The 24,417-nt window shown below is 33.2% G+C and overlaps 2 protein-coding genes across 2 annotated transcripts; one reads left to right on the plus strand and one right to left on the minus strand.

Annotated features, from left to right (window-relative positions):
* Positions 1-2,917: 2,917 nt before the first annotated feature.
* On the minus strand, positions 2,918-5,227 carry LOC124538605. The gene is made up of 3 exons (XM_047115719.1): positions 5,134-5,227; positions 4,177-4,353; positions 2,918-3,436 (listed from the first exon to the last, which is right to left on the minus strand). The coding sequence occupies exons 1-3, from the start codon at positions 5,200-5,202 to the stop codon at positions 3,347-3,349; spliced, it is 336 nt and encodes a 111-aa protein (XP_046971675.1). The 5' UTR covers positions 5,203-5,227; the 3' UTR covers positions 2,918-3,346.
* Positions 5,228-15,374: 10,147 nt separating this feature from the next.
* LOC124538432 (lipase member H-B-like) lies at positions 15,375-24,213 on the plus strand. The gene is made up of 2 exons (XM_047115494.1): positions 15,375-15,597; positions 22,745-24,213. The coding sequence occupies exons 1-2, from the start codon at positions 15,483-15,485 to the stop codon at positions 23,641-23,643; spliced, it is 1,014 nt and encodes a 337-aa protein (XP_046971450.1). The 5' UTR covers positions 15,375-15,482; the 3' UTR covers positions 23,644-24,213.
* Positions 24,214-24,417: the final 204 nt, after the last annotated feature.

Raw genomic sequence — 24,417 nt, forward strand, 5'->3', positions numbered from 1 at the left:
CCACATGTGCATTCCACCAACCCGCATTGGAACAGCGTGGTGGAATACGTTCCAAACCTTCTCCTTAATGGAAAAGGAGGCCTTATCTCAGCAGTGGGAAATTTACAGGCTTTGTTACTTGTACTTGTACTTGGTTACTTGTACTTTTTACTTTTAATTATTATTCATTGACATCAGCCTTAATACAAATGACCATATCTCTATTATCAGAAATAACGAAATCCGTACAAAATGTAATCTCTAATTTACCCTCTTAGGAGATGACTTAAGCAAATCCTCTCGAAGTGCTCACCTGCGATACATATCTTTAAAAAATATTTACCTACAAGTTTACTTCTAGGTCGCAGAATCTCATCTGCAATATAATCTTATATATTATTAACCTAAGCCGATTTTGTCCCAGTACTTAGGTATGGGACTATTCATCGAACGGGATTCTCGAATGCAATTTATCAATGAATGATTACTGCCGTGACAAGTCTAGGTAAAACACTGAAGTTCCATTTAATTAATTAAAATTGGTTACAATAACTTGGCTTAAATATTGCAGATAACGTAATAAAAGTCTTTAATTATTTAGTAACTATACGTGAGTATTATTTGATTTCTCATTTGTTACCTCTTATAGTTATTTAATTTTCATGTCAAACGATAAGACACAATAAAACGTTAATCGTTAATAACGAAAACAGAAGATCCACCCACCAGCAGTAATATATCGTGTTCAATAATCATGGTTTAGGATAGTCAAGATCGGTGCCAAGGGTGTATGATAATGTCAAACACTACAATCATGACCCCTGACATTAACTGTGATACGGTCAGCGACACGTCGGACTCAGCTGTTCCGTGACTTTATGAGGTCAAGTTGAATAAACAATTATTATATCGAAGACGATGTAAGTGTAGAAATCGATAATTTAATGAAAATTGATCAATTTGTAAATTATAGAGTATAAAGGAAGGACTTGTGAACAATCAGATGCAATCCGAATAAGTGAGGGATTGTCTTGTATTTTGAAAATTTAACCTTGATTTTTTTTTATTTTTATTATTATTAATTGTTACTATTCAGGTAACATCAATCACTTGATGGCAAGTGTTCGTCACCACTCTCATCAGCGCTACAAGAAATACTAACCATTCCTTACATCGCTAATGGACCACCAACCTTAGAAGCTAAGACGTTATATATGTCTCTTGTGCTTTTAGATACGCTTACACGAAACCCTAACATCAAGTAAATAGCACAATAGGTGACATCCGAAACCTGTGTGGTATTATCCACTGGAAATAGGCATGTAATGAAGGCAAACATCGCGTTCTAGCTTGAAATAAAATTGTCTTTTTCTTCTTACTAATATCTCTACAAATAATTTGCCTAAAGAGTAATAAGCAGTAAATGTTCCTCTTCTAGTCCTGCTCTCCTTTTCGAGTGGACGATTTGAAGTTTATTCTACCAAGCTGCTCTGATGAGGTTTGATTGGACATACGTAGCAAAATTTCATCCACGACAAGCATACCTATTTATATTTTCTTTCACCTCCGAGGACGATATGTATTTCCTCATATTAATAATAATTATTTAGTTAGTCGACCAAAAACTCTTATGTAAGATGTATTGAAATAATGAATATTTTATAATTTATATATCCGCGTTATTTGTTGTGTCATTTAATAAAAATGTTGTTTTGATTAACGATTGTGTATAAAGTTATTGACCTTGCCATCTGTTCATAATGTTTAAAATAACTCAGAACCGTTGCTCAATACCTTATGTTAACTAATAGCCTTCTGCGAATATTATTATAACCTCTCTGTGGGACTACTAGAGTGAACACTTGGCGTCATCTTTGTTTAAGACTAAAGTACCGCGTCTGAAGGTCGAGTCATGCAGCCTAAAGTCAGAGTTCAGTAGACCCCTGTATTGATGTTTTTTTTGAATTGACATTACACATATTCATCATTACACAGTATATAACAAAGTCGCTTACCACTGTCTGTCTCTATGTATGCTTAGATTCATAAAATTACGCAACGGATTTTGATGAGGTGTTTTTTAATAGATAGATTCTATTATAGATCGATTCTAGAGGAAAGTTTCTTTATATAATACGTGGACAACTTAGTAAAGAAACACTGTCAATTTTAGAAGTTTCTATTGTAATGTCGTAAATAAACAAAGTGTAGTATATGTGGTATCAGTACTGCAACCGTGCGAAGTCAGGGCGGTCGCTAGTATTCATTCATATGCTGCTTGGGTAATACGCATGAAGTTTCCGACAGAGGACGTGTGATTCCTTTCTACGTTGCTCGCGCATTGTTCATCATCACGTGACACATAACTATGTATTTTAAATTCTGGTTCGTAGTTTAAACGTAATGGGAGAAATATTTAGATTACAATTTAAGAACTGTGATTGACCATACCACCAATATTTTGTTTTTTTTTGTGTTTGTTATGTTTAGACGGACTGTCAAAGCTGAAAACGCACTGACAAAAATTAGCCACAATTTTCGTAAAGTACACAAACCTACCTGTCGATCACACTGGAATAAAGTTGGGTCGTTTGTTGTAGTGCGACATCTCTAGACATGTAAATAATCTAACCACCAATAAAATTAATGTAGGGGGTGTTTTTCTATTTTTAAATTTATTTTTTTAACTGTGTATTCATGTTCAATCACTTGACGCATTTTGATATCAATAATAATTATTTATAAATGTTCAAATTTTGTGCATGGAAACTTGAATGACGTCTCCTGAAAAAAATTTGGCGACATGATCATTATCAACCATAAAGTAACATACGTTTTCTTTTTTAATAAACAAACAATTTCTCAGTTCAATAATTATTTACTCATAACTATAACGAAAGTCGCTTTTTACCTGTTATTCCCTTTTGTACATCCTTACATGCTAAGATTATTAAGTAGTAAATACATCTATACATTTTTGCATGCTATCAAACGGTAATTGTACATTGGTAATTAAATTAACAAGATAAATGATTATCTGTAACAAAATATTTTCAAAGATAATATAAGATAAATGCAAAAAAAATTACCTGCATGAGAAAATAATATGTAGTATTTTTTAAAATACAGAACATATTGTATTATGTGCAAAAATATCTCTAGTATCAGGGATGAACTATGATAGGATGTTATTAATACTGGCATAAATGAAATGAATTTTAACATTACATCATTTTGAAACAAATAAATCTAGCAGCTGTTTGGTTAACTTTTGAGCAAACTTTCACGCCTTACTTGTGATTCCCTTTTATCTATAAACCCTTCCCCATTAATATAATTGTTCTTACATTTTTTATCTAAATATATTTTAAATGCTATTAACCGTATCGTTGGGTATCTCCGTAACTGTTGCGCCCCCATTTCCTGGTCCAGTTCCACCGATCAGAGCTGGTATTACCTAAAATTATAAACATTCTGATGTCAGTGATCATGTCGATCTGATCATTCAGTGGCTTATTAATTTATATATTACTGTTTCGTTTAATATATATGTAGCTCCAAAGCCAAATATATGCACAAACTCGGTCTATAATTAATTTTTTTTATAGTATAGGTTGGCGGACGAGCATATGGGCCACCTGATGTTAAGTGGTCACCATCACCCATAGACAATGACGCTGTAAGAAATATTAACTATTTCTTACATCGTTAATGTGCCACCAACCATGGGAACTAAGATTTTATATCCCTCGTGCCTGTAGTTACACTGACTCACTCACCCTTCAAACCGGAACACAACAATACTGAGTACTGTTATTTGGCGGTAGAATAATTGGTGAGTGGGTGGTACCTACCCAGACGGGCTTGAACAAAGCCCTACCACCGAGTATCTATACTTGACCATAATGAAATACCAACTGATTCGATGGGCTGGCATTCGTTGGTTTCGGTGAACTATCAAATGTTTGTGGGTGTCGAGAAATCAATATAGCCACTCAAAAATTAAATAACCAACCAAATCCGTTGATAATTCACCGAAATAATGTAAGTGGCTATAAAACCTGGCTCTTTTATGCCATTTCTCCTCTACACATATTTAGATCTTCCTAATCGCTTCATAATATTATGGTAAGAAATAAAAAAGTAGTGATGATGACGTAATGAATGGAAAACCGTCGACATACCCTATCCGAGTACCTGTTGGCCGAGCATTACGAGGACTTGCGCAACCTTCCTGACCGCCTCCAGCTCCTGCGCCGTGGGGATGGGGAGACGCGCGTCTTGCTTGGGTTCCTGCAGCCGGGACGTGTGTGCGGCCACACGAGAGCTCAGCTCGGCGGCCAGCGGCGGATGGTCCGGTTGTATTATGGACAACTAGAAGTCAGAACAGAATATCTTACTTGAATATTGACTAAAATTAGACTACAGGATACAATTATGACATTTACCAGGCGCAATTGGAGAGCTCCAGTTGGCTTGTAGGTAAAATTAAAATTATATTTCGAATATGTTTATTTAAACTTTGACACTTTCTTATTCATTCCCAATTGATTCCGCTGAGTTTCTTTCGCCGGTTCTTCGCAGGTCTGAGATGTTAAATTCCGAACAGGTGGTAGATTTTTGACTATCACTTCTATTTTGAATAAGAATTTTTACTTTTTGAATTTGATTCTAATAATTCTACCAATGATTTGGAAAGATTCACCTCAAAATTAAGACGAACCGGCGACATAAAGTAATAAGGAGTAGCAAGGTTTTTTTCAACAGTCGCTAGCATTGGTGGCCTTTGTCCACGGGTTCATTATATTGCCAATATTATATTAATACAAGACAATATAAGGTATACATATATCCAGGGTAAAAACATTGTTTAATAATTTATGAATTATTACAATAATTAATAATTAATATATAATCAAAAAAAAAACTTTATTCAAGTAGGCTTTTACAAGCACTTATGAATCGTCATTTTACAATTAAGTGAAGCTACCACCGGTTCGGAAAGTAGATTCTACCGAGAAGAACCGGCAAGAAACTCAGTAGTTACTCTTTTTACAACTTTAAGATCTTGACGATTTGAAGAAATGTACCTGTATGAATATAATCTTTCAAATTTAAATAGAGCGGTTTATTTTTATAAATATATATACATACTGGTTTAGCCGAGACAATGCAAAGCACGGAGAGAAGTACGACTGGAGACCGTATGAGCTTGTTGTACATTTTGCGATCGACTGTAGCGAGCCGCTGTAAATACTTCAATTGAATCTAGGAGTACAATTGCCATTCAATTTCACTCTCAATAATGTAAATACCTCAATTATTGTTATAACTCAATAAGGGAGAGTTTATTTTTTATTTTTTTTTATTTTTATTATTTCACATAATGTCATAGGCTATCTGTCTGTTTCTGTATAGAGTCGATTAAACGTGAAAATGTATGTATATCAGTTAAAAAAAATATCGAACTAACAGCCTCGCCGGATGGAAAGTAACTCTCACAATCCATATTTGCAATAATAGAAGGCTGTCAGGTGTGTTGTCTGCCTTCTAGGAATTAATAGATTGATTGAAGGTACTCCAGGCATATCCGTTCGGAAAGACTGCTAAAGACAACTGCTTGAACTAACACAGATTCAGCTTATAGTGCGTTTCTTTGTCTTCAAAGGCTTTTTAGCGGTCTTTTGATTTTCATTAAGGTTTGTGCTGAGTCTTGTCCAAATAATGGTACTAAATATTTTTTATATTAATATAGCCTAGAAGAAGAAATTGCCGCTACAGAAAATAATAAGAAAAAGCTTTAAATGTAATAAAATATGTACAAGTAACGATAAATTAAACTTGATAATTAGTAATAATATTCGAAACCTAATCCCACGTTGCCCCAATTAGTGAATACAGCAGAATCAAACACGCCGAGGCTCAGATGCTCTGGTCCGGTTATGAACCCACAGTCATTGCCCAGGACTACTGTAACTATTGGTACTGAACTATGACAGAAATAATGACCTTTTTAAGTTAATAGTCAATTCCGATGATTGTTGTAAATTGCGATGACCTCAGTACGAAACAATTTGCAGCGACGTATAAAATGTCGATTCTTTAAAAAAAATTTGCTTGGTCATGTATTATTTATCGTATTTAACATATGGTACATATATTTGTGTGTTTGTTTCAAATAAGTCTGTCATCGTTTGATAAAAACATATTATAAAGTACAAATTTTAATATAAAAAAAAAATCATGCAAATGTTATAGTCTCTTTTTTTAATTTGACGACATCCGTGGTCAAGTGTTGTACACCGGTTTTCATGGGTACGCCACTCCGATGTACCGGGTTCGATTCCCGGCCGAGTCGATGAAGAAATCGTTGTTTAGTTTTTTATGTTGTCTTGGTTCTGGTGTTTGTGATAAATCTACCGCTGGCTATGGAAAATCAGAAGAAACGACGGTTACTTCTGATTTTCCATAGCCCAAGTGCTTTAGCTGCTTACATAGGGATCAGAGTAATGTATGTGATGTTGTCCAATGTTTATTTATTTATTTATGAGGCATTTATGTGGCATATTTTCGTCTGATACATTTTGATTTCGATTAACTCTCGTGGCAAGCTAAGAGTGAGAATAATTATTAACCGTAATCTCTGGTTTAGATTCACGTTCTTAACTCTGGGCCATGGCTGAGACAATCAGAAAAATTCAACATGTATAAGGAAATGAACTTGACCTCTATTCCTTATTAAATAACAAATAAAGTTACAAATATCTCGGCAGCTATGAGGTGAATCGTTTGACCTCGAGTTCGTGAGGCTCGCCGGGCACCGTGTAAGGTACACTGTGATATCAAATCATATCAACATTGTTAAGCGGTAAGTTTTATTTGATTTTCCACAAATCAAATCAAAAATCAAAATATTCTTTATTCAAGTAGACTTTTACGAGGAATTATGAATCGACATTTAACAACTATTTTAAGTGAAGCTATACTGTTAATATAAGGACACGGAACTTTCATTATGATAGTTTATAATATCAGGACAGACTGTAAAGTGTGTGTAAGTTACAGATTGAATCGAGATTGACTGGAGAGTCAACATTTAGTATTTAAGTCAAATTCATATTGGTTACCCTTATTTATAAACAACGCACCTCTTAGTCTCATTAGAGTTAAACTAATTCAACGTAGGTGTCAGGTCAGGTGAATAAAGTAGATTATACAACAAACAACAACAACAACAGTCTGTAAATTCCCACTGCTGGGCTAAAGGCCTCCTCTCCCTTTGAGGAGAAGGTTTGGAACATATTCCACCACGCTGTTCTAATGCGGGTTGGTGGAATACACATGTGGCAGAATTTCTATGAAATTTGTCACATGCAGGTTTCCTCACGATGTTTTCCTTTACCGCTGAGCACGAGATGAATTATAAAGACAAATTAAGCACATGAATCAGTGGTTCTTGTCTGGGTTTGAACCCGCAATCATCGGTTAAGATGCACGCGTTCTAACCACTGGGCCATCTCGACTCTTAAGTAGATTATAGATGCATTAAATTATCATTTTTGAATCCTCATTACGTAACGGATCTAACGAAGTCTAATTAACTAAGCTGAGAAGCTGTGAGTTATCATTCAAACAGTGTCAGCATAACAACTTACTTATGTATATAACATAACATGTGAGATTATGAGGGACGGGTAGGTAGCGTAACTCTTAAGTTATCTCTATTCTGTTCAATTGTTTTATACATATACTGGTATAGGTTGGCGGACGAGCATATGGGCCACCTGATGGAGAGTGTTCACCACCACCCATAGACAATGACGCTGTAAGAAATATTAACTATTCCTTACATTGTCAATTTGCCACCGACCTTGGGAACTATGACGTTATGTTCCTTGTGCCTGTAGTTACACTGGCTGACTCACCCTTCAAACCGGAAAACAACAATACTGTGTGCTGTTATTTGGCGGTAGAATAACTGGTGAGTGGGTGGTCGGTACCACCCACTCACCAGTTATTCCTAGCCATTACCCAGACACAAAGCCCTACCACTAACAAAATGTAAGTATGTAGTATGTAAGTATTTGTGAATTTATATAGCTGTTATTGGTCCTCAATGACGAATAATCTTTCGATTCTATTTTTTTAAACACGATATTGGAATTTGACGGTCATTAAAGAAGCCTTGGAATTGAGATGCATAAATTATTGTCCGACGTGTTTGTTTATAAATTGATATCGTCATCAATACTGTACGTCAGACACACCCACCGATCTTATTATTTTAAGGATCTAAAAGTTATTATGCTGATTACCTGCCAGCTATTTTGTATTAATATGTCGATTAATATTCATCCGCACAACTATTAGTGATATAAATAAATACGATACTTTTATTTAACATATATGCCTATACGCTAGCCTTTTATCTCTTTTATTTTTATTTTCTATTTTATTTTATGATATATTAGTTGTCGCCCGAGGCTTCGCATCCGTTTTAGGGTGTTGGTTGTCTTATGTTAGGTAAAATGTCCTTCATTTGTGTTTAAGTTTGTTTCATACCAAATTTAATTAAATGCGTGTCAGCGGTTTGGTCGTGAAAGAGCGACAAGCAGACAGACAGACAGAGTTACTTTCACATTTATAATATTAACATAGCATATAGAATATAAGAATATAATAGATGGTGTTTACTTCCTGGCCTGATTTTGTTGCATCCCACCCGTTCTTACTGTATTCTTCCAATGAGGACAATAGTCAAATAAACATTAAGATGTTAAATGTTAAATTGACGCCAAATTAGCCGAGACTATGAATAATCTATGATAATCATCATTAATTTGCGAAAAATCTCGTTTTGTCCACGAAACTCTTATCGCCACTTTGAAAGTAAAATTAAGGTGGATACGATTGGAACTATACGTACCTACGTCAATAAATGACGTAAGCGAAATCAGTTCTGCTAACGATTTACTATTACCTGCTATTTTTATACTTTTATAAATATTCATCGTCCATTTAGCAGCTATTTAGAGCTGAGATGGCCCAGTGCTTACAACGTGTGCATCTTAACCAAAAATTGCAAGTTCAAACTCAGGCAAGCACCACTATATATATGTGCTAAATTTGTGTTTATAATTCATCTCGTGCTCGGCAATGAAGGAAAACATCGTGAGGAAACCTGCTTGCGTTTAAGTCACACGTGCATTCCACCAACCCGCATTGGAACAGCGTGGTGGAATATGTTCCAAACCCTGTCCTTAATGGAAGAGGAGGCCTTATCACAGCAGTGGGAAATTTACGGGCTGTTACTTTACTTTACTTTACCATTTAGCAGTAAGATTATGTGATATTTATTATCCTTAATGTAACAAAAAAATCACTAAAGACATAAAAAAGATATCGTTGTTTATTATTGAAGCTAAATAAATGGCATTATTTATTATTATTTTAGGTTTTTGCGTTCGATATGGAAAGGCTCAGAAATAAATTCAATTTGAATTTGAGATTGATACGTATACAATATGCATATTATGTAATGGATAATATGTAATGAATAATCTTCTAGAATCGACTAGAACCAGTTAGAACTGATAAAGCTTGACAATTCATAAGATATAAAAACTATTTGAATAATAATGTTGAATGAACTATTTCGTAACTCCTAGTAATTGAGGACTTTCACCTTCCATCGTCAGCTCAGCAGTATAACATTATGATTGCCAGCAAATGCCAATATAACTTCAGAAAATATGGAAAACCCAGTACATGTGCCATTTGAGGGTTCCCCTCGATTTCTCCAGGATCCCATCATCAGACTCTGATATCCTCATCGTGGTACCATTCCAGGAGTATCTTCTAACTAAATAAAAAAAATCATCAAAATCGGTTCATAAATGGCGAAGTAATCGGCGAACAAACATAAAAAAATATATATACCGGTCGAATTGAGGACACTCCTTTTTTTGAAGTCGCTTAAAAAACATTTCGATTTGATCAAACAGCAAATTGCAATGTAGAAAAGTCAGAAAGGCGGCAGACAGGCGCATTCCGATCGTGAAGATGCCGGAGGAGATAGCTGTGATAACCGCGGATGCTGCGACCGCACGTCACGACTCTTCGTGAAGATAAATCCGCGATTGTAATTGGAATGAAAATAATGTCACTTGCAAATAAAATTCGCTTTAAATTACCTTTTTGCTTTATTACTATTCAACTTGTATATTAGTATACTTTTTTGTTGTGAGAGCCGAGATGGCCCAGTGGTTAGAACGCGTACATCTTAACCATTACCATTAAGTATTGGAGCAGCGTGGTGGAATATGTTCCAAACCATCTCTTCAAAGGGAGAGGAGGCCTTAACCCAACAGTGGTAAATTTACAGGCTGTTGTTGTTGTTTTTTGTTGTATGAAATAGCTATTTGTGTACAAGCAAGTCCAAGCCGTGTGCTAAATTTTGAAGATCGAGTTTGGAACGAGAACGAACGCCAATAACCACTTTCACATATATTCAAATCAAAGTGAATCTCAATAACGATTTATTAAAAATTTCCTTTCATTAATAATTGTCAACAATCTAACACCGGGTTATAATAAGAAAAGAGATACTACAGACTGAAGTGCGATAAGGTAGCATTAAACCAATTCGAAACTTTTTTTATATAATATGATGCGCAAGACTGCTTCTATTGTACGAAACTATTAATCTTTAGAACTCACGTTTGTATTTAATCAACTTATAACGGTTTCAAGACCATATAAGGTATTGAAAGATATAATTAGATTAATAGTCCCGTGTATCCATTCTATAAAGGTCAATGGTAGATCCATGTTGTTACCATCCATTTGTAAATTACTTGTAAGGACTATGAATAGTCTGTATTGTTGGGTTAAGATTGAAAGAGTTACTGATTCAGTGTAATAACAGACTCGATGGATAAAGCGCCACATGGTTTGTGTGCCTATCAATGCAAGCGTCTGACGACGGTAAATCGTAGCAACAGGTGGCCCATTGAGTCTGCCTTCTTTAAATGAAACAAGAAAGAAACGGGCATATAATTATATCGAATGAATTTTACTGAATCTCAGTATTTTGGTATCTGCATTAGGTAGATTTGGAGTTTATTAATTACGTTTTTAATTGATTGACAATTCAAACAGAGCAATATATTTACAGAAACAGTCTTACACGTATTTTTACATACGTGTCAAAGTATATCAACATCTGATAATTAAAATTAAGGCAACTGGTTTAAGTAGCGTACGTTTATTTATGTGTTAAATAAATATCTGTACAAAATGTTGTTTTATTTTAAGTTCACACTTGGGATAATTAAAATATCGTTACTAAAAAACAGATAAACAGTCTTTTGTGTGTACTTTTGATCTTAGGTTACCACCAGTATTGAATATCAGAACATTATATTATCTACTCTTTTTCGTCAATCATATATGCAAATGAGTGTAATTAAATTCATATTCAATTAAATTCACACATATGTATGTAATTAAATTCAATGTATAATTGTATACATGTTAGCATTCGTATTATTTACTTGCCATTAATGTTTTTTACTTAAAATAAATTCAAATATCTCTAATAAGTTGTATCTACTCGTGTGTGCACGCAGCCTTACCGCCAGGTAAATTAAATTGTGTTGCAATTACTTTTATTTTATTAATGAAAATTAATTTAGTTTATTGGTAAAAATAAAATGATCTTAGATATTATGCAGATTCGAATTTCTTAGTAAGTATAAGAAAGAAAACTTAGCGTTAAAGTTGATCTTTAAGTCTCATAACTGTTTCTATAAAAATGATTTTGCTGTGAGCATATTATTGCTAAGACGACAATTAGAAACATAATTCCCATACCGTTATAAAAGTCAGCGAAGTGTTTGAAACCTTCAACTATATTATTTGAAACAAAACAATAGTTTATTAACTTACAGACGATTATAGTTTTTAAACAATATCTCTATATCTCTAAATACCAAAACGTGCAAGGTCTCTATAGATATAATATCACGAAGCGGACATCGCGTGTACCTCCATTCGTCAGCGATACAATACAAACGTGATTATAACCTTTTTATGAAGTACATAAATCACTTCACTTGATTGATAATATTCATATCGAATGATTGTTTATAAGTATAATTTTATCTAAGTATTTTTATTTATTTAGTAACCTGCGCAATACGCCCAGCAGGTGGGCAGAAGATCTGTAATAAGTGTCGGAAGCTGACTGGATGCGGATTATTAGCGGATGATGGTTAATCGTCGTCGTATATGGGTCATAGAACAGAATTAAACTGGTACAAGTTTTATTCTTCCAAAAATTCTGCTAAGAATTTGAGAAGCTTAATTTTTGCGTTACAGTTGACAACATTTTGAGGAAAATATTTTGTAGTGAATAGAATAATTAAGACAAAAATATTGTAAGCCTAAATCTCCTCAATTTTAAAAGATTCAAAACTGAGGCGGAACAATATTTTTTTTTTTTATGTTGTACAGTCGTTTTCTGTGGACGACAGTCTGAAGTCATCAGTTTTAAACCTCGAAAACATGTAAATGCGATTGATTTTGCGCTTGGACTCTTTTCAGTCAGATTGCAATCACATCGAAATATTTTATTATAGAAATTGTATATTTTTGTTTATTAAAAACCTTTGCCCTATATCCACCGTAATTCATGGTCACCATTGAGAATAACCGTCGAGGTCAAAAAATTGGTCAGGAGGACACTAATTGTCAATACCATAAATAAACAGTTCAAATTGATTTGAAACTTTGTACAATTGTTGTTAACACTTTCTTGAAGGTAGCGTACTACTGTAATGTGACAGGAGGTTGACTTATGCTCAATTCTTGTCAACATTGATTTTTGCTGGCAATCAGTGTCTTGTACATAAACATTGTTTAACGGCTACATAATCAAACATTCATTTCCTTCCTAGTGTTAATACATAGCATTGTTTAACGACTTATATGAATTTAATATAATATGTATACTTAAAAAATAGGATTTGAGTTTAAAAAAAGAATAATCCTAGAACGAAATACGGTAATAGACGCATTCTGTTTAACGGGGTAAAATTATATAATAGTTTGCCGAATAGTACAAAAGGGTGTACAAGTATAGCTTACTTTAAAAAGAAACTAAAAATATTTATAAGCGAAAATATATATGAATAAAATTAGTAAACATTATTTCTATATTTAAAATACAATTTAATGTTACTAAAGTTTTAACCATTTACTACATCATTTTTTCATTGTTTTTATTTATCTTTTTTGGGTCAATGTGGATATGTATTGCCGCAGATTATACCACAAAATACAAACTTTGTATATCAGATATATGTATTGCTGATTGTAAAGTGAACTGTAAGGTTCTAGATGGGTAATAAAGTTATTTAACCTGAAAACATAATGAGTCGCAAAATCTCTATTAAATCTTTCTATTTTTTATATACTTAATTAAATAAGTGTTACTGAAACGCATGTCGAACAATGGTAGCTTTTGTCTTCAACTATATTCAAACGACTTGTTAATTCATAAACGATTTTATAGTTTTTTTAGAAATTTCCAACAGTTTCCTGAAGATTTGATTACTTAAAGATTTCACTCATATATAAGAAATATATTATTTTGTAAATTTAAAAAACCATTTCGATCAACAAGAGGTATTTGTTTCACATGGCTTTTCGTAAGGTCACATAAATTAACCATTAAGTATTAACGCATTAAAATTTAAATAAACGATACAATTTATTATTTTTGTAAGATTTATATTAACGTTTTATAATCATCCTTTGTGTATTGCGTTAAAGAAATACATCTTTAAATAATTCACATGATTTTTGGTTAATATATGAAGGCCATCTGACGCATTAAGATGATGCTATAATAACTTTAGGAAGTCTAAGAACGTTAACAGGTGTGAACAAAAAATGATTTAACAGAATAATCTGCTGACTCATATGACTATGACTATTAAAAAATATACATATGTGATATATTCAATATCACGATTTGTTATATTGATTAGTTAATGACGCATTTTATATAGTAAAAATACATACAATAACGGATACACGTGTGATAAAATTTCATTAAAATTAGACACATGCATAATTTATCATCGTCACCTCCGAGTACGAGAAGAATTATAAACACAAATTAACATTGAAATTTAGTAATGCTTGCCTAGATTTGAACCCGCAATCATTGGTTTAAACGAACACATTATAACCACTGGGACATCTCAGATCTTTGTTTGTATAACATTTAGATATTTATGTGTGTTATTTATTTTAATTGAATATTATTGTATTGTTGTAGTAACGCCTCGTGTATTTTTGAATAGTCTAATCGTTGACTGGTAGAGAAAGGCGTTGTGATTGTCTTATGGTATAAGCCTGTAATAACTATTTATCTTCTTTTTCATTATTACATATAATAAAACAAAGTCGCTTAACCGCTGTTTGTCCCTATGTATGCTTAGATCTATAAAAATACACAGGGGTTTTGTATAAATGATAATGAGTGTTTGTATGTCCGTAGTCATTCTTATTATAATATATGAAGAAACTGATTTATTAAATTGACTCTACTGTTATGTAGACCCTACTACTCGTACGAAGCAGGGACGAGTAGATAGATAAACATATATTAAAAGTGTATAAGTAAGCAATTTTCTTGTAAGAGTTTCTTGTTAGAAATCACTACCTAGAGATAGCAAGCTTTTTACATATCATATTTTCATATTGTTTACATTTTATTTATTTCTGACATTATTTAATTTATATTTTAAAGATTTTTTGTTTATATCGAAATCACTTTATATCGATAATTATGTTTCATACGATATTTTTAAGTTTTCTGTAATGTAGTACACTATTTTGTAATTTTCTTTACAAAAATATAACCCATTTTTTACGATGTTTTTCATTTTTTATTGGATAACTTTTGGGCCCAAAAGTACCCGCCTCCTTTCACATAATTTTGAACCAAAAATGAATAGTTAATATTTTAATTCAAAATATTATGTACAATATCTATTGATAAACTCGTTTCTCATTTCCTTAAAGAAGCGGTAAAGAAATTATTAAGGTTAATGGACCAGATTAAACGTTAGTTTCAACGTTTCAAGATCAAGGCGCTAACCGTATTATATACGTTTTTATATAGTTAGTTGCGTTGTGTTTAGACGCAGTTGTGACGCGACCGGCGATGTGGTAGCTCTGCCAGACGTGATGTGTGGTACCACTAGTGACAATACGTGCTATAGAAAAACGTAACAACGTGCTATATTATTAATGTGAAATTTGTGAATTAATTAATAATAAAGAGTAAGACATTGAACAAATAGTTTATGTTTATAGAAAATGACGCGTTCATTTTGATGTAAATCATGTGTTTTAATAGATTATGTTAAAAAGTGGAAGATGTTTGTAGTATAGACTCTATATCTTCTGCAGCGTTAACGTTATGAGTGATGAACAGATCAGTGGGAGTGTTTTGTGTGTCGGCGGTGTTGCTCTCAGTGACAGCACTGGTGCCGCCAGTCAACACCGGCCTGGATCAGCTGATTAGGGTCGCGTCCGCTACATGTAGGTGACATATCATTAAGGCTTCGGTTAACCTAATCCCTCAGAATATTATCAGTTCATGTAATCGCTAAGCAGAAGATCTTCAGGGTTCATAATAATTTTCTTAACAAAAAAGGTTTAAACGAAGAAGTTTTTAATATGATTGCCTTAATATAATAAGATTTGTTTCTCTTGTTTTGGAAAATATAAACAATATTTTTATTACATGCGTCTGGCGTAATTGTTTTTACTGTTTATTGATAAATAGCTGTGCATATGCCATAATTTACATTTTAATATAGTTTGCTACTGTTTTAGTAACAGTTACTTTGATCTTTGAAACAGGCCATCGAGACCGTTCCGTTGATGTAGAGCTATATAGTTCTTGATATGAGTTCAAATATAAACACCTATACTAATATATACATTTACAGTTGATATTGATGTTAAACATGAATTAAATTTGAGTTACGAAATTACGAGCCTTACAAACAAACCGTGTCATTTAAATTATTACGAAGACTTATAAATAACCAATGTCTAATTAAATTAAATATTTAGAAAGCAATTATTTGTGATTATAAAATAAATAAATTCAAGATTCTTTATTTAAAAATTTCGTTGTAGTTGGAGCTTAACTGAAACCTCTTTTTACGTATATATGTAATTATATGTATCAGGAGACATATATGTGATGTAAATAATATATTAACAAAATTATGCTAACTGTGTGCTTACTGTGCTGTATTCTTTTTTTTATTTTGGACACCATCACATACATTGCTTTAATTCCAATGTAAGTAGCTAAAGCACTTGTTTTATGGAAAATCAGAAGTAACGAAGGTACCACTAACACCCAGACCCAAGACGACAAAGAGTGATAGAAAACTAATTCATACATTACATTACATACATTCTACTTTGACTCGGCCGGGAATTGAACCCAGGACCTCAGAGTGGCGTACGCATGAAAACCGCTGTACACACCACTCGACCACGGAGGTCGTCTTAATACAATACATATTCTAACACAATACATTGTTGTTCGATGATAAAATCTGGGAAACGATTACATCTCAGACGGCATTGAACGTGGATGAACCGTTAGAAATTATACAAGGCAAGGAAGAGAACTCGTATCAGTATGGCGTGTTCATACATAATGTATAAATATAAGTTTAATAATACAGTATACTTTATATGGGTTTTCAACCGACTTCCAAAAGGAGGAGGTTATCAATTCGTCTGTATTTTTTTTTTTTTTTTTTTTTTTTTTATGTTTGTTACCTCATAACTTTTCACTGGGTGGATCGATTTTGATAATTTTTTTTTGTTTGAAAGGAGTGCTTCCCGTGGGGTCCCATTTTTTTTATTTTTTTTTCCGATGATGGTATCCATGTGAAAACGACATAAGTCTTAAATTTGCATTATTTATATGCGTAACAAATAGGTGAATAACTGAAAATCACGTAAACCAATTTTGATAATTCTTTTTTTATTATAAACTATATACTTCAAGGGTAATTTGATGAAAGTTTGGTAAGGTTCTGAGCACAGGATCCATGACAAAGTAACGGAACGGAAGGGAACGGAACAATTCTGAGGAGCACGTTAGCGATACTCGGTCGAATCTTTTATTTATAGGTTATTTGGATATTTGAGTCACCTTCCGTAATGTGGTTATGTTTATGTAATTATCATAGTCGAATATTATAATCAACTAGCTACCCACCCCGGCTTCGCACGGGTGCAATACTGATACTAAATATACTACAGAATTTGTTTATATACGACATCACATCGCAAACTTCTAAAATTATCAGTGTTTCTTTACTATATTGTTCATGTATTATATACACAAACCTTCCCCTTGAATCACACTATCTTTTAAAAAAACCGCATCAAAATCCGTTGCGTAGATTTAAAGATATAGGGACAGAGAAAGCGACTTTGTTTTATACTATGTAGTGATGGAACTCCGATGGAAAGCCGTATAGGCTCGCAGTTAGGGTGCGATATGGGGCAGAATTTCTTACTATCTTTAATCAAATTTTGTGTATGTGATGTGATGTCATATGATGTACGAAATATAGTTGGTCTTTTTCAAAGTTTTTTTGCTGAGTTCGATTACAGCTCTTTCGAGGGATCCTTGTAGTTTACGCCGCGTGACGTATTAAATCCGCATTTTCGAAAGTCTATTTTTGCTTTATTCGCAAGTTTCCTTTGAAATTGTCCTCGAAGTAGTTTCTGATTCATATAAACGGAACGCTTAACCTATCCATAGTAAAAAAAATTAGTTAGTCAACATCAGCTTCACTTAAAATCAAAAAATAAATAAAATTTTAACAAAATGAAAAACCGACTTCAAACAAAACACTATTTTAAAACAAATAAATATGCACGAAAAAGTAATAAAAATAATTGCGTATTCAACATATTTTTTAGAGTCTTCCTAAGTTAAATGAAATGAAAAATATTAGACTACTTGAAAGTCGATCAACGATTATATCATGTAGTTATAATTATTGTCATATTTGGAGTCGGTGTCTAGCTTTAGTAACTAGCTTCACTTAATTGTAAAATGACGTTTCGACGAAAAGTGCTTGTAAAAGCCTACTTGAATAAAGTTTATTTTGATTTGATTTGATTTGATTAGAATTATGTTTTCCTTGAACAATATATAAATAAATATTTGCTTCAATATTCTACAGCACATCCATAATTGAATCATTGAGTTTGGTTCCAGTCCAGTTCCAGATCGAAAGAAAGTATTGATTGAATATGTATTCGTTTGAGGCGGATATGAAATTTTTTTTAACATTCACAATTTTATCTTATCATGGGTAGAGAAACAGTGGAATAAATTCTACAATTCTGGAAATAAAAGATGTTAGTGTTGGCACATTTAAACTAAACCTTTAATGTTTTATTTCCGTTTTATATGTCGTCATACACAAGGAATAATTATAGGTTGTTTTCCTGTTAACAACACTATGATTATATTTTTGTATGCAATTGTTTCTAAATATTTTCATAATTCAGGAAATAAAAATTTCATAATGTTTTTGTCATGATCAAAATTTTACAACTTCAGATTGATGTCATATTTTATTTTCTTTAGATTTAATTTTCTTGGTGGTCGGGCTTTGTGCAAGCCCGCCTGGGTAGGTACCACCCACTCAAAAGATATTCTACCGCCAAACGACAGTACGCAGTATTGTTGTGTTCCGGTTTGAAGAGTGAGTGAGCCAGTGTCACTGCAGGCATAAGGGACATATCGTCTTAGTTCCCAAGGTTGTTGGCGCATTGACAATGTAAGACATAGTTAATATTTCTTCCTGCGTCATTGTCTATGGGTGATGGTGACGACTTTTTATCAGGTGGCCCATATGCTCGTCCGCCAACTTATACCATAAAAAAAATCAATTTAATGATCATAAACTATTTAACGAATCATTAGATAAAACAATTTGATTTTAACCGAAGGTCACCAGTTTTAATCCGAGGAAGTACTAGTGCGTTTCCATGGGCTTAATTTGTAACGGTTCATTATTGTTATTGCTCAGTTGTGAAGGAAATCTGACTATGCTACCACAAAGCCACTGCCGTTTCGTAGATTCAAACATCGTTTTTTTTATGAGATAGGTGGCAAACGAGCGGGAGGCTCACCTGGAAAGTGACTACTGCCCATGGACATCTGCAACACCAGGGGACTTGCAGGTGCGTTGCCGGCCTTTAAGAAAGGAGTACGCTTTTTTCTTGAAGGGTCGCATTTCGTATCGGTTCGGAAAAACCGCCGGCGAAAGCTGATTCCACAAAGTGGTTGTGCGAGGCAGAAAATGTCGCGCTTTTGTGGATTTTCGGACATCGAGGTGGACATCAACCTAATAAAAATCGTCTATCTTAGATAATCATATAAATATAATCTTCGTTTCCTTTAACATATACATATGTGAGTAAAAAGTTGCTCAACTTTTGTGTCAATATACAGTTAACTGTCTACATTAACATAAATATTTTTAATATGAAAACCTTGCTTGCTAAGCCGATAAATGATGAATACATATTAAGGTTTAATTTTTAAAAGGCATTCGAGATAATATTTCGATTTAGAGGTGTTTAAAACTGTGATCAAACTGTCTGTCAGCAACACGCAAACATCACATGATAGTATCAATCTCATGTTTTTTTTTAAATCGTATAAATTACAAAGGGTCGATTATATAATGCCAAAGTTTTTAAAAACAGAGGAAATAAGAAATTATTAACATTTTGTTTATAAGTACATATGAATTTATAAGTCTTACATATTTTTAGGTGTTGACTATTCTTCATACTTTTTTAAATAAACTTTCGATAAACAAATAAGCATGTCTTTTTAAGTGATTCGTTAAAATAATTAAGTGCGTTAATTGGTCTTGTTGAAACATTTTAAGGATTATACGGGGATAGGGACGTGTATGAATGGGTACAAATCTCAAGTTGTTGAAATAAAATAAAACTAGTTTTAACCGATTTAAATCGCGTATATTAATAATTTTTAACATTCCGACGTTTCGAGCACTTTACAGCGTTCGTGGTCACGGGTAGACTGTCTACCCGTGACTTAAATAAAAATAATTTCATATAATTGAAATATTATTTCAATGTGTATAATCGCGAAAATCTAAGACAACATTATCTCAAGTTGTTTCGGGTAACAGAAGTTGGTTTATCTCCTTGGAAGCGCTAGTACAAGAAATTATGATGTTGGTTGGTTTTTGCTCTCGTACTTTTGGAAGCACATAAAGTTGATTAAAATCGTGGTCCATCCTAATATGAGATTACATACATGATACATTTCTTTCGTGATACATTTTCAGTTTGTGCACAGATCTCTGTTAAGACAATTATGTCTTATCAAATTTGTCTATATCTTAATATGCTTTATTTTCTGTATTATATACACATTCAAAAATTATTTTTTTTTCGTTTGTGATTATTATTATGTCAGAAAACTATAATTCACGTTTCATTCTTATATTTAACGAACCATATGTTACGTACGTTAAATAATAACAAAGGTTTTTTAATAAAAATAAAGAGTGTATTAACCTCTATAATGTCAAGAATCTAATAAAAATCGTCCTATTTTTCGAAACTTATTCGGTAACAAACATAAATATAAACATTTTGAAGTTAATTATATTTCTTAAATAGTAAAATACGTTAAAATATACAAAAACATAAATGCAAAAATGCTACAATGATTGCTATTTAGTAGTTCGACAGCTGTGTTGTAAGGTTCAGTACAGATTATACTCGTTTTTGCAACACCTGCGCGGGCGCACTGCACGCGATGACACGGACACGAACATTTCGATTTATTTTGCAGTTTGTGAGAATATTAATAAACAATGTCCTCGTGACCGAATTTCGACCACCGCTTCTTATTTATTGATTATTTATATTTACAGGAGATATTGTGCGCATGTGTGCGTAACTACATTTACCCACACTCTCACAGTGTGTTTCACACAACTGAAAAGAGATCACATATCGTATGAAATACATTACGTCAGGTTTTTCAAGACACAGCACTGTACTCCATAATCTCTTTAATAGTAAAGAGATTTGCTTAACATAAATGATTCAATAAATTTGATTGGCTCAATTCAGTATTTCAACTTACCTCTGGATGTATCCTTATTAACAAGTCACAATAGTTACTAACGATACGTCAAGTAAATTACATTAACGATGGCATAAGAACATTAGTTACTTCTGATTTTCCATAAACAAGTGCTTTAGCTACTTACATTGGGGGCAGAGTAATGTATGTGCTGTTGTCCAATATTTATTTATTTATTACTTCTATGATATAGTCATGAACACGTTCTGATTTTATGAGACAGAAAGAGTGCGTTAATAAATTCAATCACTTAGCAAAAGTTCCGTTCGAGGAGAAGACTAAGAGCCAAATACTTGAGGGGGTTTTGATAGGACATATAAGAATTTCACCCGACAGATTCAAATTCCCCGCCGCGCCGCCACCGGCCTCTCGATAAATGAATGAAATTCTAAGAAAATTGCAAACATACTATTAAATTTAATCGAAAATACACGTAACGTGCTTCTGTCCTTTCTGTATATATTTTTATCTATAGAACGAATGTTTCATGATGTGAATCTATGTGAATGATATTTAATGATTTACTGTTTACATTAAATCATCGTGACAAGAGTTCATTTCAAATTAAACATGCTTTGTTAGTTATAATTATAGAACACGATACTTGTAATAATTTCTGTTTATTGTTAGATGAAAAGTACGAACGCTATTTATTGTATTTGTATCCGTCTATCTATCTATACATATAATAAAATCATAACTTATCGAAATCTGTACATGGAAAATATTTGAGAAAAAATTTACTGGGGGTGGGTATTTATTAATGCAGTAGATCACAAAAATATTTTTTTTAGAATTTTACTGTTTATCACTGTTCGTTTATTAGCGCTAATCACGGAATTGTTTTAACTATTTGGGATGCTGTTTTCCCTGTTTTCCATAATAAACTCGGGGTAACATATAGGCTTTGTTTTATTAAAATTGAAATTTTATGAAACTAGCGCTGATGAGGGTAACACCTTTTTAAAGAGTTTTAGTGGTGTTACACCATCTCTTTGCATTGAAAATAAGTATAAATAGAAACGGCACAGATGATTTTATATTTATTCCCCAGTTCCTTCTTAATACAAAAAAACTTTACGTCTATTTTTAAGCGAGTCCAGTTATCAGTGTAGATGTGACTCTGTCGCGTGTTCGTAACTACAAAAAATGTTTGCCTTCATCCCCGACAACACTACGTGTACTATATTTCTTTTATATAATACCCCTTCTTTTTTATTTAAAGCTACACGAACAGAGTCGTGGGCACCAGCTAGTACAAAATAAATTTCAAAAGTAATCATTCGGAAATTATACGAAATTATTAACAGCATTTTTACTTAAAGTGATTTTTATAATAACTAACATATTTATCACATTTCATTTACTTGTCTTTTAAATGATTACTATTATTATCTTTTTATTGCTTTTATAAATATCTATATATTCGATTTCGCAAACTTTAATACATCACTGTTCCACTGACATGATTTCAAATGACCCAATATTCATTTACAGGTGACGCCTTGCCCCTGGATGTGATATTCAACTTGCCGTCCGTGCCTGACTTGGATATAGTGGAGTACTCCCGAAAGGGCAAGAGAAGTTACAAGTTGGCCAACGCTCATTTAGTTCTTCGGAACCGCCTCCCTCAGGTGCTCGTCATCTACATCCCCGGATGGTGGAACACGCCCACTGACGAATCTTCACAGGCTCTAGCCAACGCTCTACTGCATAAAAACTCATTCATTCTAGTTTTGGACACACGAGTTACCTTCTGTCGAGGTTACGTTGCATCAGTATCACGCGTTAAAAGTGTCGCCCAAAAGGTTTTCAAATTGATAAAGAACCTACATTCAGAGGGATATCCCTTAGCTTCAGTGCATTTAATCGGTTTCAGTTTGGGAGCTCATGTTGCTGGAATGGTGGGAAAATCGGCACAGAGCCGTCTGAATCGAAAAATAGGCAAGATCACAGCTCTAGACCCAGCTAGACCATGTTTTACTCACCTCTCTAAATATAGACTCGATAAACGCGACGCAAAGTTCGTCCACGTAATACACACGAGTGCAGGAGTATTGGGATTAGAGCAGCCTATCGGGCACACCGATGTGTACGTCAATGGTGTGTCAGCTCCGCAGCCGGAGTGCCGGGAGAAGGCAGTCAGCTTGGAGTGCGATCACGCGCAGGCGTGGAAACTCTTCTCCGCTTCCGTAATGAACGAGCGTTCGTTGATTGGACGAAAGTGCAAGAGTTGGAACGAGCTGAGCAGTGACCACTGCAGCGGCAATGAGACCGCGGTGGGGTACGAGTGCAACGTCAACATTCGGGGCATGTTCCTCCACAAGTCACAAGAGGTGGAGCGCAAGATTAAAGTGTTTAATCCCTTTGACATTAAAACCTGGTGGTCCAGGTGACTGACGTTAGTCTATTAAATTATATCATTAATTAATAATAAAATAGTATTACCTGTTAACAATGTTGTTTAAACATAATTACGTTAAGTTATTAAAGTAAGGTGTTTTTAATTAAGTTGGAAGATATTCGATTCTACAGAATTATTCCTAGTAATCTTTATGTAATTAACAATTATTATTCATATAACATAACATTATAAAATTAAAGTTACTAAGAATGGTGAAACCGTTACAATTTATTTAGGATATTCAATTCACCATCTGCTATCGAGTCATTTTAAAAGTAATTAATCAAGTAACATTCGTATCATGACTTTCAGAACCGTACTGCTCATTAAAAAGGTATTGACACTTTTGTCACGTACTCATAAGAAAAGTGTCCAATGATTCAAGAATGCTATTTAACCGACTTCGAATAATGTCTGTGTTTCCCCGAAACTTTGTATGTGCGCGAATTCTTAAAAACTTTACGGTTAATTTCCATAAATCCCCCTAGTGGGAAATCATGATAATCGAACGTTTAGTTTTTGAATAATATCAATTTATACTCATGATGGTTTTAGTATATAAACGATATTAATAATGTACCATTCTATTATTACTATTATATTATAGACATAATAATCTTGTGTTATATGCTGTTGTTTTCTTTTTATTAATATAGAGTCGTCGTGTTTTCATCATTGCAATTTCAATAATTGTGTATTTTAGTTTTAACTTTGACTGTGATACAAATATACTGGTTTTATATTTTTCTTTAATATTTATTGTGCA

This window comes from Vanessa cardui, chromosome 20 (assembly GCF_905220365.1).
Source record: "Vanessa cardui chromosome 20, ilVanCard2.1, whole genome shotgun sequence".
Lineage (NCBI taxonomy): Eukaryota > Metazoa > Arthropoda > Insecta > Lepidoptera > Nymphalidae > Vanessa > Vanessa cardui.